Raw genomic sequence first — 17,517 nt, forward strand, 5'->3', positions numbered from 1 at the left:
TGCACCTCCAAAACCCAACCAACACAGTTTCAGTCTGCACTTAAATTTAGGAGGACGATTCAATCCCCAGTTAATGTACACTGCCTGAATACAATTAAAAACTCAACTATTATACAATTAACAGATTTCCTTCATGTTTTTTATTTTTTTATGGGATGTGGACATGGCTGGCAAGTCCAGCATTTGTTGCCCATCCCTAATTGTCCTTGGGAAGGTTGTGGTGAGCTGCCTTCTTGAACCACTACAGTCCATCTGGTGCGGATATTCCCACAGTGCTATTAGAAAGAGAGTTCCAGAATTTGATCAAGGGATAAATAAGAATTAGGAGTTTAGATGTACAACCAAAAAGTTTTCAAAGACTTCCATTTTCTGTACATTGCAAGACCTCCCTTCTCTATGACCCCTAATAATTTCTTTGTACATGTATTTCTTTCATAAAACAACCCAACAGTTGATGATTTGCATTCACGCATTTAATTTTAGAGACTTCCTTTCTCTCCAGCATTTATTTCAAGCAGTATTGCCAAGCCGCAACCTTTTCTCACATACACTTTTTGTAGAGTATATATTATCCCACAGTGAACGATTATCTACATAACATTCAATGCATATACTATCTTTAATATGCCTATTGTAGAGAATCTCACTAAAAATATTTGGCAAATAAAATCCCTTATCCACTGCCTCCACAAAAGCCAGTGTTTCGGCAGCCAGAGTACTTTTAATAATGCTTTTTATTTTCTTAGCCTCACAAGATTAAGGACATTCCCATTCTCGCCCATAAGAAATACTAAGAAACCAACTGCACTTGAATACCCATCAGGAAGATTACTGTGTGAAGCATAGATAAAAATGGCTAGCTTCATGTTCTTTGGATCACCTACGGATAGGAAATTATGTATGCATTTATCCCTAAATAGGATTGTTGATTTAACATTATTTCTGACCTACTTTGCTTAATATTGAAACCAATATATTTTAAAAATCTACAAGCCTGACTCCCAATTTTAAATTCTACTCTAATTATTAACACATTTCTCAAATTTCGCAGTACCACCCATAAGAAATCATCAACTTACATCATGAAGATGCCTGAAAGTTTTCTAAGAAAACATTGCAGGATCTGCTTTTAGTTGAATATAACCTATTTTCAGCAAAAAAAGATCTCACTGAAAAATACCACACCCTGCTGTCTCTTTGGACATTTTCAGAAACACTTCTCTCTAAAACGGATCACCCTGCAGAAATGTGGCTTTTATGTTGATTGACATATACTCCCATGAATATGCAGCCAAAAAGGCCAGAAAGATTTTAAAGATTATTTTTCCAGCTGTGGGAGAGTCCACTCTAACATCTGTACCACCCAGGCACTGTTCAAAACCCCCCTCCAAATTGATGACCTCCAGGCCCGCCATCCAATTAAGGACTGAGGGTGGGCTCCTGATGCTGCTAGCCTAATCAGACAGCCAGCAGCTCTGAAGCCTCCGCAGTGACACCGGGATAAGTGACACTGCAGAGGAGGGTAGGAGACCTTAGGGGCACAGTAGGTTTTTAAAATAGAACTCAGAGGGTCTAAGCAGGATGGCCTACTGGGATAGCCCATTGGAGCCGTCGGCATGACCTTCCCTTCCCGCGGCCCCTTCTTTGAGCCATGGAGCCTCCAGCTCCAATGACCACTCCCCCCATCCTGGCCTGTCACTGGGTGGCCTCCCTATGCTTCAGGGGGCCACTCAGCCACCAGAAAAACGCCGACAGCCCCAGTTAATCCCCCGCTATTGGGGTCTTAAGTGTTTAAATTGTCTGCCTACCTCTGTGGGGCAAGCAGCTGATCCGGCATGCAGCCCACCATTGGGAAACATCCCCGATGGCGACTGCATCAGCAGCTGTCCCAACGCAGCTCCCTGGCATTTTACCAGAATCCGTCTCTGCTCCTGATGCCGAGGGGCCGTTAAAATTCAACCCTTTGTGCCCTCCTCAAAACTTGCTTTCCCACCAATTTTTGTATCGTAAGCAAGTTTTGTTACAATACTCTCAGACCCATTATCCAAGTCATTAATGCAGATTGTAAATGGGTGAGGCCCCAGCACAGATCCCTTTGGCACCCTACTAGCTACAGTTTGCCAATCTGAAAATGACCCATTTATCCAAACTCTCTGTTTTCTATTAGTTAGCCAATCCTCTATCTATGCTAATATATTACCCAACACCATGAGCTCTTATCATACCTTTTCTGTGGTATCTTATTGAATGCCTTTTGGAAATCCAAATACACCACATCTCCTGGTTCCCCTTTATCCACCCTGCTTGTTACATCCTCAAAGAACTTTGATAAATTTGTCAAACATTTCCCTTTCATAAAACTATGTTGACTCTGTTTGATTTGTATTGTGATTTTCTAAATGTCCTGCTACTACTTCCTTAATGATGGATTCTTGTATTTTCCCAATGACAGCTGTTAGGCTAACTGACCTATAGTTTCCTGCTTTCAGTCTCCCTCCTTTCTTGAATAGGGACATTATATTTGTGGTTTTTTTAATCCACTGGGACCTTTCCAGAATCGAGGTAAATTTGGAAGAATACTACCAATGATCCAATATCTCTGCTGCCACGCCTTTCAGACTCTAGGAAGCAGGTCATCAGCTCCAGGGGACTTGCCAGCCTTTAGTCCCATTAATATGCCTAGTTCTTTTTCTCTAGCAATAATGATTGTTTTAATTTCCACCCTCTCATTTGCCCCCTGATTTTCCAGCATTATTGGGTTGCTTTTAGTGTCTTCTGCCATGAAGACAGATACAAAATATTTGTTCAAAGTCTCTGCCATTTCCTTGTTTCCAATTATTAATTCCCCAGTCTCATCCTCTAAGGGGACAATACTTACTTTAGCTACTCTCTTTTTATAGACTGTTACAACCAGGTGAGGAAGTGGTCCCAGGCTCCCCTTTTGCCCCTTCTCTGGTTTGACTGCAATAGGGTTTATTCTTTTAACATAGTGATTTAACTTACCACCTCAGTGAGCACTTGCTCCTGTTCCTCTAATTATAATTGCAAATGAACCAGACAGGTTTTCTTTAATTTAAGCAAGAAAGATGTAAGTTTATTAACCTTATCACTCTAAATTGGTTAAAATTACTAAAATACACAACGCATCCACGCTCACATTCACACAAGAGGAACACACACACATGCACAAATAGGCTACAGAGGAAAAAAAGAGTTGGGAGGTTGGAGTAGAGTCTTTAAAAGAAATAGAATTTAAATACTGAATCTCAGTGTCTTTAGTTGAAATTAAAGTCTTGAAGTCCTCGCTAGGCCACGTGCACAATTCGGGATTGCTTCTCTGGTTCTGGAAGGCTGAAGAGGGGCTTTATCCATGTTCTCTTTGTTGCTGACTGTCAGGATCTGTGGCTTTGAGGTTTAGGTGCAGCCAAGGCTTCCCTCGGACTTTGCTGGAGAGGGAGATAAAAAGAGTGGTGCTGTTCTCTTCCTGGGTCTCAGTTACTCACTGTCTTCTGAATCATCACTCACAAATCTCCAGTGTGACCCAAGCAGTCATGTGATGTGACCACCTCTTTGTGTTTGAAACAGAGGTTTCTGGAAGGGTTTATTGAAATTCAAAGTTCTCCTCACAAGCTGTTCATACATACTTGGTGGGGGTGGGGGCAGTTTAGCTCTTTCAAAATCAATGGGTGGCAATGGTGTTTGATGATCAACATTGACAAAACCATTCTAGATAATTTAATCACAGAGTACCTCCATTGTTGAGGCTAGACTGGGTAATCACCTCTGTCTCCAGGCTGATTCTTTAGGTTTTCACATGCAAATACATGGCCATCTTGGCTGCTAGCAGTTCTGTTTGCTTTTAAAAGTTATTTGTAACAATATCTAGTAAAAAGTCTGAGGCAAAGTTCCATATGGTGAAATTAATATTTCCAGTTGGCGTGTGAGGTTTCCATTACCAAAATTTGTAGAAGCTCTTACTGTCGGTGTTTATATTTCTTGCTAGTTTACTTTCATGATCTATTTTCTGCTTATTTTTAATTTTTGTTATCCTTTGTTGGTTTCTAAAATGTTCCCAATCGGCTGACATACCATGAATCTACACAAGATTGTATGCCTTTTCTTTCAATTTGCTATCTGTTATGATCCTGTAGTCTTTTTTTCAGGAAGAATGCAGTGTTGCTTTAAGGCTGGAAAAAGGAACTGTACTGCTTTAAGGTAGCAAGCTCCAAAGACTGAATCAAAGAATGCATTCTCAATGCCCTGGGATACAGTCATTTGGAGACTGTGATGCAAAGAGTGCTTTCTCGTTGTCCGGGATACAACTACTCGGACTGAGCATCGAGAGCTACATTGTTACAATTTAATTTTGAACAGGCTTATAGTGGAAACAGACTGTTCTAACTCTCACAGACACAGACAGCTGGGCCAGCAGGAACGGAACAGAGATCTCTGATAATTTAAACTGAAGGAAGTAAATTAGACTATGACAATCTTTTATCCCTGAAAAATTCTAAAGCCAAATTGATTCATTAAAAAGTGTTTGCAAGTTGTTAATTGTTGAAATTCATCACTGAAGAAGAAAAGCATCACTTAATGCTGAATTAGATGACGAACTGTTCTACTGTTGAAGGACTTTTTTTCTCCCCCCATGGGAAGACTGTGAAGACTTCAAGCAACCTTGTACTATTCCACATTGGAAGATTTCACTTCAGCAGGAGTGTTAATATGCAAGGACTCTAGTTTTTCTATTTTAAATATTGTTTATATCTTAGTAGTGTTTAAGAATTTGGTTTTTCTAATTAAACAGTTAATTTGTTAATTTAAAGACATCTGGTTTGGTTAGCCTCATTCAGGGGTTAATAGGTGGTACAATTTGGCTGGGTCTTTCTTTAATTTGGAAAGTTTAAAATGATATGTTAGGTGATCTGTGGAGGGATCGGATTGAATTAACAGTGCATTTCTCCCACCACAATCAGAATCGGATATTTCGATTGGGGGCTTTGACTGGAGCAGTCGGTCGTAACAGTATCATCCTTAACTTCCTTAGTTTCCTTAATGACCTCATGTGTGTAGTCAAGGTAAGTGAATGCATCTGCACAGACAACTCATACCCACCATGCTATCAACCACTCACACTGCTCAATGTACTAGATCCCCATCACTCACCCAATAGCAGTCCCTAGAACTCAGAACTCATACCTAACTTTCACATACTCCATGTCATCCTTTTTTTAATTCATTCATGGGATGTGGGTGTCTCTAGCAAGGACAGCATTTGTTGCCCATCCCTAATTGCCATTGAGAAGGTGGTGGGAAGCTGCCTTCTTGAACTGCTGCAGTCCATCGTGTGCAGGTACTCCCACAGTGCTGTTAGGGACGGAGTTCCAGGATTTTGATCCAGCAACAGTGAAAGAACAGTGATATATTTCCAAGTGGGGATGGGGTGTGACCTGGAGGATAACTGCAGATGGTGGTGTTCCTATGTGTCTACTGTTCTTGCCCTCCTAGGTGGAAGAGATCACAGGTTTAGAAGGTGCTGCCGAAGGAGGCATGCTGAGTTGCTGCAGTGCTTCTTGTAGATGGTACACACTGCTACCACTGTGCGTCAGTGGTGGTGGGAGTCAATGTTTAAGGTGTTTGATGGGATGCCAATCAAGTGGGCTACTTTGTCCTGGATGGTGTTGAGTGTAGCCAATGCATTGTTTACCTTAATTGTATTAATCACTCAATCATGTAAACCATGCTTTTATTTCTTTCACATTATTGAATGTAAGCTGGCTGTGGTGAAGTCCTGTGGGCAGAGGCTGTCTCATGGTGATGAGAAGATGGAGCTATGGAGGGAGAATTCTGGTCAAAGACATTATTGCTGGACAATTTTAACTAAAACAGACACACACACACAGAGACATGTCAGGGTATGTCCCTGAGGTAGTTGATTGTCACAGACTCTTAGTCTACAGAAGCTGAACTAGACAATGGCCAGTTGGGAATCTCTGAATGGCCTTCTTCCTGCCCATTATTGGCATGCACCCGGAGACAGCCCCTACTGATGGCAGGATATGACCATGTGTGGGTGGTCCTAGATGGCCAGGGTGAAATTAATAACCCAATTGGACGATCCAATTTAAAGTATTGCCTTATATGCCAAGGGCCAAGGTCAGGAAGGTGTATAAAGCAACAGCCCTCAAGGACATTGTTACTGCAGTCTGTAGAGTGGCCTGGTCAGCCATTCCAAAATCGCACCTAGAGATCTGTCGAAGGACTAACCACTTGAGACAGACCCTAGCTCATGCAATCCCTTAGTAACCAGTATCATTGTATGTGCTATTGCTTAGAGATTTAATGAAGGTGCATCACATTTAGTGAAACAATATCCAAGTTGTTGTGTGCCACTGATATCAAGAGTAAAGACAAGAACCTTTAGACCAGAGAGATGGTCTTACACGAGCTTCCTGAGTGTTGTTGGAGCCACAGTCATCCAGGCAAGTGGAGAGTATTCCATCCTTACACATCTTCCACTGATCTCAACCTCACACCCACCTCTCACTTTGTCCACACACCTCTAGCTAGTCAGCTATGGCAGGCACATCACTCATACTTATCATGATGGTATGATTCTGCCCAATGGGCCTTCTCAACTCCCACCTCCTCCTCATCTAGCTATCTGATATGATGTGCAAATGGCAGATAGTGTGACGATAGACTTTTTGGATTTACACCCCACCCCACCTCCCTAACCCTCCCCTTCTGATTTTATGCTTTCAGATACCCAAGAGCTGTTGCCTGCTCACACACAGCACACGCAGGAGGAACACAGCGAGCAACCCCACACCAGTGATGAGGAAACACCGTCACGTGATCTGACACTCACATCCACCAGCTCAGATACTGGCGCAGCCTGTACCTTAGAGACTAGCAGAGTCAGATCTGTACATGGTCAGTCACCAGGCATGAGTGAGCTGTAGGCAGGCCAGGGGGAAAGAATAGCACACTGGAGGGCAAGATCACAGATGGGTTTTGCTAGAGGGGATGATGACTTTGATGAGGCAGCATCCAGGAAAACGCAGATGAGGATGTACACCGAGTGGATTGGCAGGCTTGCCAGACAGTCTTCTGCCAATGTCAAACAGGATGGAAATGGTGGCCATCTCCATGCAGCTCTACCAGACACAGCCTTGATGCAACACCACTGCCTCAACTTCCACTGCACCACAGGCGGAATCTTCCCATGCATCTGCTGCCCTTGCCCTTCTAGGTGATCGAGGTTGCAGGTTTGGAAGGTGCTGTCAAAGGAGCCTTGATGAGTTGCTGCAGTGCATCCTGTATTTAGTACACACTGCTGCCATTGTGCATCAGTGATGGAGGGAGTGAATGTTGAAGATAGTGGATGGGGTGCCAATCAAGCGGGCTGCTTCATCCTGGATGGTGTCAAGCTTCTTGAATGTTGTTGGAGCTGCACTCATCCAGGCAAGTGGAGAGTATTCCATCACACTCCACACTACCACATTCGTGCTGGACTCCTCCATGCTCTTGCCAGTGACATGAGGCTGTCTGGCAGGCCTGCCAATGCACCAAGCATGTGTGTGTGCATTATCAGAATTCTCTATATGCCACCCTGTTGAAGTCCGCATCTGTGTCCCCTGTAGAAGAACTCCTCTGCAATCTTGGCCTCTGGTGAGCTGGCACATGAGCTACCCTTTCTGCCTGGCTTGTCTGCAGCCCACTCGTGCATGGTGACTCACCACATGCAGATCCCGTCTCTATACTATTCTCTAAGGTATGCCAGTACCAGTATCTGAGCTGGTGGTTGCAATTGTCACAACAAGTGACAGTGCTTCCTCATCACTGGTGTGGGGTACTCTCTCTCTTCCTCCTGGGTGTGCTGTAGCTGGGTAGGTAGCACTTCTTGGGTATCTGAAAGCATGAAATCAGAGGAGATGGAAATGGGGTGAGGGTGGTGGGGTGGGTGTATAGGAACAGCCTCATGGTCGCACCATCTGCAGCTAGCACATCATGCCAGTAGGATGAGGCTGAGGTGGGATTTGAGGAGGGCCATAAGGAAGTACCATTACCCTGAATGGTCTTGGGAACGCCAGATGCTGCAGGCTCTATCATAGCCAGCCCCAAGATGCAGAGCACCATCTCCTCCATTGGGCTCAGTGGATGAAGACATGCCTGGACCCTGTTGGTTCTCTGCTGCTTCCTTATATATTGCGTGAAAGTATCCTGCAAGAGAGGGGGAATAATCCCAGTGATTGTGCAGCTCTGAGTTTGGGTGATGTGCCTGCCATAGCTGAATAGCTGGAGGCATGTGCAGGCAGAGTGAGGTGGGTGTAAGGTTGGGATCAGTGGAAGGTGTGCGAGGGTGAGGTAGAGTATGTGAAAGTTCGGCGTCAGTCCTGGGGACTGCTGCTATGTGAATGAGGGTTTGTGGTGCCCTGCATCACATGAAAGGCTGGTGGAGCAGTGGGTATGAGAATATCATGTGCATTCACTTACCTTGACCACTGTTGTGAGGTCATTAAACCTCTTCCTGCACTGCTGCCAGGTCCTCAGGGCAAGAATTCTTGCATTAACCTCACTGGCCACCTGCTCCCATTCCCTTTGGAGGGTGTTCCTTGAGGGTCTGATCCTGGTGGAAACATGGCCTCTCTCCTCCTGGTCACTTCCATGATAAGGGCCTCCAGTGCTGCATCCATGAACCACGAAGCACTCTGTCTGCCCTGGTGTTCCGTTTCTGCTGCTTGCAGTAGCAGCATTGGTGGTCAGCAGCAGCCTCCTTTCATTCACTGCAGCTTCCCGTTAAGAGGATAGACTGCCTTTAAGAACTGGAGGCTAGCTGGAACACATGCTAACCTCACATGCTGTTAGGCATCTTGTTCAGCGTGCAGCCAGCAAGCAGTGTGACGCGTGCTGGGCAGCACACTGAAATAATTCAAATGAGGAGGCAGTACAAAGTTTGTGTGCTGCCTGCCTCAATGGGAACGGGGGTAGGCAGGTCGTGAATCACGACCTCTGCACCCACAAATGGGCGCCAACTAATTTTTAGCCATTAGGGTTCAAACTAGACACATTCACTTCTGATCTATTCTCTCCTACCTGAAATATTCATGACACATGAGGTAGCATTCTGCTCCATCATTTACATCTAGCCATGTTTCAGAAATACCGCTAAGATCTACACTCTCCAATTACGCATCAGATTGAAGTTGGGTGTTATGTACTGTAAAGGAACGTGAAACAGACTTTTCTATTCCAACCCTCTGTTCACTTAGTTTAAAATCACTCCAAAGGCTGCCTTAAAATTCCCAGCTAAACTCTATATTCCCAAAAAATTAAAAGTGACACCATCCCACCTAGAATGCCCATGTTTTCCTCAGAAGATTGTCCAGTTGTCAGTGAAGGTCAGTTTCTCCCTCTTGCGCAGATCTTCTGGCCACATATTGAATCAGATGATGTGAACACGTTTTTCTGGAAAGGCAAATCTGCACTGGGAGTTGGTCTGAGATTAAAGGTGACAAGTTGTTGTTGTAAGGGCTGTCAGTGCCCCGCCTTAAACACTGGCTCACACCACTCCATTTAAATGGGGACAAGCAGCATACATTAAAGACCTGCTCGGGTCTGCAAATGAGACCCGACCTGAGCCCAACAGAGCCCCATCCGACCCCGACCAGAGTCATTTTTTCCTGCGGCTGACATGACCATCAGTTAACTTCCCTTCCATTTTTCACTTTGTTCCTTATCTGCACAAGCTTAAAATAACTAACAAAACCACCTTTAAAGTCCAAAAAGCAAATTAACATTAAAGTCACTTACCTGAGGTGGTGATGGAGCGTGTCTGACCCAGCCCAACCGGAGCCCGAATGCCGGACCCGGAAACGCGACCCGACCCGAACCCGACACATGACGCGGGTCCCATCGGGTTCAAGTCGAGTAGCAGGCCTTTAGCATACATCTCAATAAAATAATCAATACAATTCAACTGCACCTCAAAGTAAACTTGGCATACCATCACAGCCCTTTCTCTTTCATCTTTATAAATGATGACCTATGGGCTGATTTGCTTGTGCTTTGTGTCCAGAGCACACAGATGGCCAATCGAGGCAGAGACTCAGGATATTGGGCTTCCACCTCTTTTATATTAGCTTGGGATTCCAGGGCTTTGCTCAAGCGCAGAGAGCAGGAAAGGAGAAATTATCATTGCAATAGGTTCAACATAAGAGCAGGCATTTAAATAAGGCGGGAGGGAATGTTCTTGGCTCTCTCACCTCATTTTCCTGTGTGGAGGGAGTGCATTGTGAGGTGGCAGAAGTGAGTCTCACTCCAATTAAAGGATTAGTGAGGAGTCGACAACAAACACACTGGAATCAAAGCTTAAACCTTTATAAAAAAGATGTCAAACCTATTTTTGGACAACAGGAAAAAGGCCCTGACCAAGGTGGCACTTAGCTCTACCATACGGTGGGGTCCTGTAGGGATGCATTACATTCTTGGTGCACAAGCACAGGGGCTACTGGAAAAAAATTTCTAATAATTTCTAATGAATTAGGACACTGTAATGTTGCTATTTTAATGTATTGACCTTGTGCCCATTTGATGTAATAAACAAGCACCAAGTATGCTGCAAGCACAATATACTTGACTGGTGCATGTTCACACACTCAAGGAAGGTGACTGGCAGCTTGGGCACTTGAGTGGTACCCATCTCTGGCATTCTCTAACCCATATCCCTGTTGCATTTGCTTCCAGAAGGCTGCACACAATAAGAGGTTATGCACAGACAGGAAGGTGGGGGTCACCAAGGCTGCAAGTCATGACACTTTATCTGCAAAGAGTCATGGACATTCTCTGTTTGGAAGCAACAGGAGGAATAGAGAAATGTGAAATCAGAGGCTTGTCTAAAGCTCATGGCTAGTTTCTTTTGCTTTGCCTTTCTTATCTCTTATTCACTTCTTCACTCCCACAACCAGACAGAAATTACAGCTGAACATCTTGCAAAGTGAAGCTGTGTTTCCTGGTGTGTCTTACTGACATTCTAAAAAAATTGTTTTACTTCTCTGCCTGTTTTAATTACCCAGGAGATGGTAAAACCAGTGGAGTACAACACGTGAATTGATGCAAAGAGCAATTGGTGAAGCCCAGAGGGCCCATGAAAAGGTGGAATTGTAGTAAATATAACTTGCAGACTGGATGGCCAGTTTGGGAATTCTTTTAGCTACTGAACACAAAGATTTGTATGTCAGACACATTTGCACAAATGCACTTGATAGCCCAGCATTAGCACTCCATGCAATCACTCAAGAGTGTGCCAAACAACCTGTACAGTTGGAGATATCAACAAAGGACTCCACAGCTTGCATCTGTACACTGTTGTATGACTGCCTGGTTGAGGGGCAGACCACCATGAAAAATATGGCTACCAGGGCCCTCTGTAATGGTGCCTTCCCCCATCTCCTCCCCACCAGAGTGGAGCCCTCATCCTGCCATTGGCTGAGTTCATTAGTTCAGGCAATCCTCACAATGCCATGACTGGAGCTCTACAATCTACAGCAGCCTATCTTATTGGAAAATCAGATTGAGGTAGCAATAATTCAAAATTCAACATAGATTTCTAGCTGTTCTGAGATTGTCAGGGGATTGACTGGAACTGGCACAGATAATTGAGATGTCTCCCTGGCCAACCCAACATAATTCATGTCTATCATCCTCTTTTGGCACATTTCACGCAATAATTCTGTGATCCAATGCTTCCAGAATGGAGCTTCGGTTACAGGGAGCGTGGGCCAAGAATCAAAGCAACAATGTTGTAGTCCTATCTCTGCACTCCATGCAATTGCACCTCTCCCCTTGAGCATGGGATTGTGAAGGTACAGTGGTCCTTGTGCTGACTGTTAGCAGTGCCAAGAATGGGCTACAGGTAGCACAAAGCAAGGCAGATGGATTTTATATTTTTTCTGGAATTAGATGAATGGCACTTATAGAAAGGATGTTACACAGTTGGCAGCAGGATACGCTATTTGAAAGAAATAAATAAATTCAGCTGCATAACAATCATGATTAACTATTTATAAAGGTTAACTGTCAAGAACACTTACTAAAAGGTTTAAATAGAAAATAAGAGCCTTGCATCGAGAAGCATCACAACAATAAAGTAGCGTAAGCACTGTGATTAATCCCACAATCCCGGTGGTGAATTAATAGATTGTAGCAGCATAATGAGAGTCAGAGAAGAGAGTGGTGTGTATAAAGATAAAAAGATGTGACACAAGCCAAAGAATTAAAAAGGGGTCTAAAACAGCTTGGGGATCCTTGACTTTATAAATAGAGGTACAGAGTACAAAATCAAGGAAGTTATGCTAAATCTTATAAAATACTGGCTAGTACTTAGCTGCAGTATTATGGCCAATTCTGGGCACCACACATTAGTAAGGATGGCAAGGCCTTAGAGAGGGTGCAGAGGAGATTTATTATCATGTTAACAGAGATGAAAGCCTTCAGTTATGCAGTGACTAGAGAAACTGGGGTTATTTTCCTTGCAGCAGAGAAGGTTATGGGGTGATTTGATACAAGTGATCAAAATCATGAAGGGTTTGATCAAGTAAAGAAAGAGAAACCATTTCCAGTGGCAGATGGGTCAACAACCAGAGGAGACAGAATTAAGGTAATTGGCAAAAGAACCAGAAATGACATAAGAATTTTTTTTTTTAAAACACAGTGAATTATGATGTGGAATGCCATGCCTTTCTGAATGTGTGGTGGAAGCAGCTTCAATAATAACTTTCAAAAGGGAATTCGAATATATTGGTGCCAAAAAAGGCAAAATGTAGATCAAAATAAAGGCACACAAAAGTCAGAAAGTAACAAGATTGTTCCCTTCAATCCAGAAGAAGGCACGATTGGTAAATTCTCTCAGTACTAATAGAAGTACAGAAAATGAAATGGGATATTGTCCCTCTCTCTCTCTCTCATAGTTTGGATTGGGCAATAGCAGCTGGGTGTTGAAGCACAAGGTGCTTTTCTAGAAATGCTAGAATCTTTTTCCAGGAGTCCTCCTGAGCATCTGAATGAGGTTTAGCTTCTCCTCCCCACAACACGGTCACTGTAGAAAGAAAGTGTAAAATAAAGAGTCGTTAGTTAGTAGATTGAGATGTTAGGAGGTCAGCATAACTGTCAGATCTGGATTATTGCGAGCCAAATAACTGAATAAATTCTCACAACCAACAGCTAAATTTTAATCTTTGTTTGGAAAAATAAATCTTTACCTCATTGCAGGAAGACCTGAAATTTGGATTCTGTAAGCCATCACTGGCATTTCTATCTGCAAAACACTAACCTTCACAAAGGAGGAAGTTATGATAGGAGCTGAGTTAGCCTGAGCCCGATTGCTCAACTGCAAGCTTAAAAACATTATTTGCATAGGTTGGGAGTGGATCTCTATGCACTCTCAATTGAGTTTTGCAGAGGATTTGTGCTAATCAAACCTGCAAGGGCTGGGCAGGTTAGCAGTGGGTGTTGTAGAATGTTGGGAAGGGTGCAAAAGGAAAATATCCAAAATAGTACTGGAGTTTTGCTTGGAAGTGGAACAAGGCATCTCTGTTCCACTTTCCTCTGCCATCTGGATTCAAGTTCCACTCCAGGACTTAAGCACAAAAATCAAGGCCAACACTCCAGTGCAGTACTGAGGGAGTGCTGCACTGTTGGAGATGGCATCTTTTGGATGAGATGTTAAACCCAGCTCACATCTGACTGCTCAGGTGGATGCACAAGATCCCATGGCATTATTTCAAAGAAGAGCAGAGGAGTTATCCCCAGTGTCCTGGTTAATATTCATCCCTAAATCAACATCACAAAAACAGATTATCTGGTCATGGTAACAGTGGGGTTTGTGGGAATTTGCTGTGCGCAAATTGGCTGCCGTGTTTCCTACAACAGTGACTATATTTTAAAAGTACCTGATTGGCTGTAAAGCACTTTGAGAGATTTGGTGACCATGAAAGGCACTATACAAATGCAAGTCTTTCTTTCGTGTATCCCAAAATGAGGGGGTGGCGCTAAGCAGGATGAAAATCTAGGCTGAAATTTCTTGTTTAAGGAAACAAAGCATCACTTACTTGATAAATCTAAAGACAGAATTTGTTGTTATATATTGGGAAAAACCATAGGGCAGTAATAGTAGGGGATTTTAACTACCCCAACATTAACTAGGATAATTTTAGTGAGAAAGGAATTGAAAGAACAGAATTCTTGAGGTGCATTCAGCAGAACATTTTTGGCCAGTATGTAGCAAGTCCAACAAGAGAGGGTGCAGCTTTAGACTTAGTTTTGGGAAATGAAGATGGGCAGGTGGAAGGAGTGGCAGTGGGAGAGCATTTTGGTGGTAGTGATCGTAATTCAGTCAGTTTTAACAATTATGGTAAAGGACAAGGAGAAAACAGGAGAGTTCTCAATTGGGGCAAGGCCAATTTTACTAAACTGAGGAGTGTTTTAGCAAAAGTGGACTGGAAACAGCTATTTGAAGGTAAATCAGTGTCAGAGCAGTGGCAGGCATTCAAAGAGGAGATTCAAGGGGTTCAGAGTAAGCATGTTCTCACAAAGAAAAAGGGTGAGATGGCCAAATCTAGAGCCCCATGGATGTCAAGGAGCTTACAGGGTAAGGTAAGGCAGAAAAGGAAAGCTTATGTCCGACACTGAGAACTCAATACTACAGAAAGCCAAGAGGAGTACAGAATGTGGCGTGGTGAAAGCAAAAAGGAAATTAGGAAAGCTAAGAGAGGGCATGAAAGAATATTGGCAAGAAAAATCAAGGTGAACCCAAAGATGTTTTAGCAATACATTCAGAGTAAGAGGACAACTAAGGAAAGAGTAGGCCCATAAAAGACCAAAAAGGAAACCTATGCGTAGGGGCGGAAGATGTTGGTATGGTTCTTAATGAATACTTTGCACCTGTCTTCACAAAAGAGTGGGACGATGCAGATATTGTAGTTAGGGATGAGGGGTGTGAAGTATTGGATGCGATAAACATAGGGAGAGAGGAAGTTGATAAATCACCAGGGCCGGATGAAACGTACCCCAGGCTGTTAAAAGAAGCGAGAAAGGAAATAGCGGAAGGTCTGACCCTCATTTTCCAGTCCTCACTGGTGTGGTGCCGGAGGATTGGAGGACTGCTAACATTATAACTCAGTTTAAAAAGGGAGTGAAGGATAGAACAAAGAATTACAGGCCAGTCAGTCTAACCTCAGTAGTGGAAAAAATATCGGAATCAATTCTGAGAGACAGGATAAACTGTCACTTAGAAGGGCACAGATTAACCAAGGATAGGCAGCATGGATTTGTTAAGGTAAGATCTTGTCTGACTAACTTGATCGAATTTTTTGAAGTAACAAGGAAGATTAATGACGGTAGTGCAGTTGATGTGGTCTACATGGATTTTGGCAAGGCTTTTGACAAGGTCTCACATGGCAGATTGGATTAAAAAAAAAGCCTATGGGATCCAGGGAAATGCAGCAAGGTGGATACAAAATTGGCTCAGTGGCAGGAAACAAAGGGTAATTGTTGACGGGTGTTTTTGCCAGTGACGTTCCGTGGGGCTCAGTACTGCGTCCTCTGCTTTTTGTGGTATATATTAACGATTTGGATGTAAATGTAGGGGGCATCATCAAGTAGTTTGCAGACGATGCAAAGATTGGCCATGTGGTAGATAGCGAAGAGGATAGCTGTAGGCTGCAGGAAGATATTGATGGTCTGGTCAGGTCAGCAGGAAAGTGGCAAATTTAATTCAACCCACAGAAGTGTGAGGTGATGTATTTGGGGAGGTCAAAGAAGGCAAAGGAATACATGATTAATGTGAGAACGCTAAGAGGTGCAGAGGAAGTGAGGGACTTTGCGGTGAATGTCCACAGATCCCTGGAGGTAGCAGGACAGGTTGATAAAGTGGTTAAGACGGCATATGGAATCCTTTCTTTTATTAGTTGAGGTATAGAATATAAGAGCAGGGAGGTTTTGCTGGAACTGTATAAATCATCGGTTAGGCCACAACGTCAGTACTGTGTGCAGTTCTGGTCACCTCATTACAGAAAGGATGTAATTGCAGTAGGGAGGGTACAGAGTAGATTTAAGAGGATATTACTGGGACAGGAATTTTTTTTTTATTACTGGTTCATGGGATGTGGGTGTCGTTGGCTATGCCAGCATTTATCGTCCATTCTTAATTGCCCTTGAGAAGGTCTTGGTGAGCTGCCTTCTTGAACCGCTGCAGTCCATGTGGGATAGGTACAGTGCTGTGAGGAAGAGAGTTCCAAGATTTTGATCCAGTGACAGTGAAAGAATGGCGATATAGTTCCAAGTCAGGATGGTGGCTTGGAGGGGAACTTGCAGGTGGTGGTGTTCAAATTCAGCTGTGAAGAAAGACTGGATAGACTGGGATTGTTCTCCTCGGAACAGAGAAGGCTGAGGGGAGATCTGATTGAAATGTTCAAAATTGTGAGGGGCCTGGATAGAGTGGATGTGAAGGGCCTAATTATGTTAGCAGAGAGGTCAGTGAATGGGGGCACAGATTTAAAATGATTGGTAGAAAGATTACAGGGGAGATGAGGAAAAGTTTTTTCACCCAGAGGGTTGTGGGGGTCTCGAACTCACTGCCTGAAAGGATAGTAAAGGCAGAAACCCTCAATTCATTGAAAAGGTGTCTGGATATGCACCTCAAGTGCCGTAACCTGCAGGGCTACGGACTAAATGCTGGAAGGTGGGATTAGACTGGGTGGCTCGTTTTTTGGCAGGCGCAACATGATGGGCCAAGTGACCTCTTTTTGTGCTGTAAACCTTCTATGATTCCATGATCCTTACGGAGACAAATACTCAGGCCGGTTGTGACCTTGACAACAACAGATAACAAGCATTTGGTGAATCTGGGCTGCATGTCTGGTTGCAGCATGTAGCATTACTAACAGCAGCTATTACTAACACAGGCATTGCTGCTCAAATATGGGAATTCCCAGGGAAAATCCACTGCAGGACCATGCAGCAGGAGTCAAGAAAATTTTTATTTTCTCAGTGAGAATAAGGGATTAGAATGGAAGCATGCCCAAATTGTAACAATTCTTTGAGCAGGTCTAACCAGTGCCCAAAATAACCCAGAGGAGTTTCACATGATCAATTCTCCATGTTGAACGCCAATTGGAAGAAGCACTGAGGGTAGCAAGGGCATAAAATGTACTCTGGTGGGGGACTTCAATGTCCATCACCAAGGGTGGCTCAGTAGCACCATTATTGACCAAGCTGGCTGAATCCTAAAGGGCATAATTGCTAGACTGGATCTGCGGCAGGTGGTGAGGGAACCAACAAGTGGGAAAAACCTACTTGACCTCATCCTCACCAATCTACCTGTTGCAGATGCATCTGTCCATGTCAGAACAAAGAACAGTACAGCACAGGAACAGGCCATTCAGCCCTCCAAGCCTACGCCGATCTTGATGCCTGCCTAAACTAAAACCTTCTGCACTTCCGGGGTCCGTATCCCTC

The 17,517-nt window shown here is 43.7% G+C and overlaps 1 protein-coding gene across 5 annotated transcripts in view; it reads right to left on the minus strand.

Annotated features, from left to right (window-relative positions):
• Positions 1-12,051: 12,051 nt before the first annotated feature.
• Positions 12,052-17,517, minus strand: part of LOC137384839 (peroxisomal succinyl-coenzyme A thioesterase-like) — a 49,291-nt gene continuing 43,825 nt past the window's right edge. For all 5 annotated transcript variants that reach the window (XM_068059397.1, XM_068059396.1, XM_068059395.1 and 2 more), the window contains one exon: positions 12,052-13,099. In XM_068059397.1, the coding sequence (XP_067915498.1) occupies positions 12,966-13,099 (134 nt within the window). In that variant the 3' untranslated portion in view covers positions 12,052-12,965. The remainder of the gene's footprint in view (positions 13,100-17,517) is intronic.

The sequence above is a fragment of the Heterodontus francisci genome, chromosome 27 (assembly GCF_036365525.1).
Source record: "Heterodontus francisci isolate sHetFra1 chromosome 27, sHetFra1.hap1, whole genome shotgun sequence".
Lineage (NCBI taxonomy): Eukaryota > Metazoa > Chordata > Chondrichthyes > Heterodontiformes > Heterodontidae > Heterodontus > Heterodontus francisci.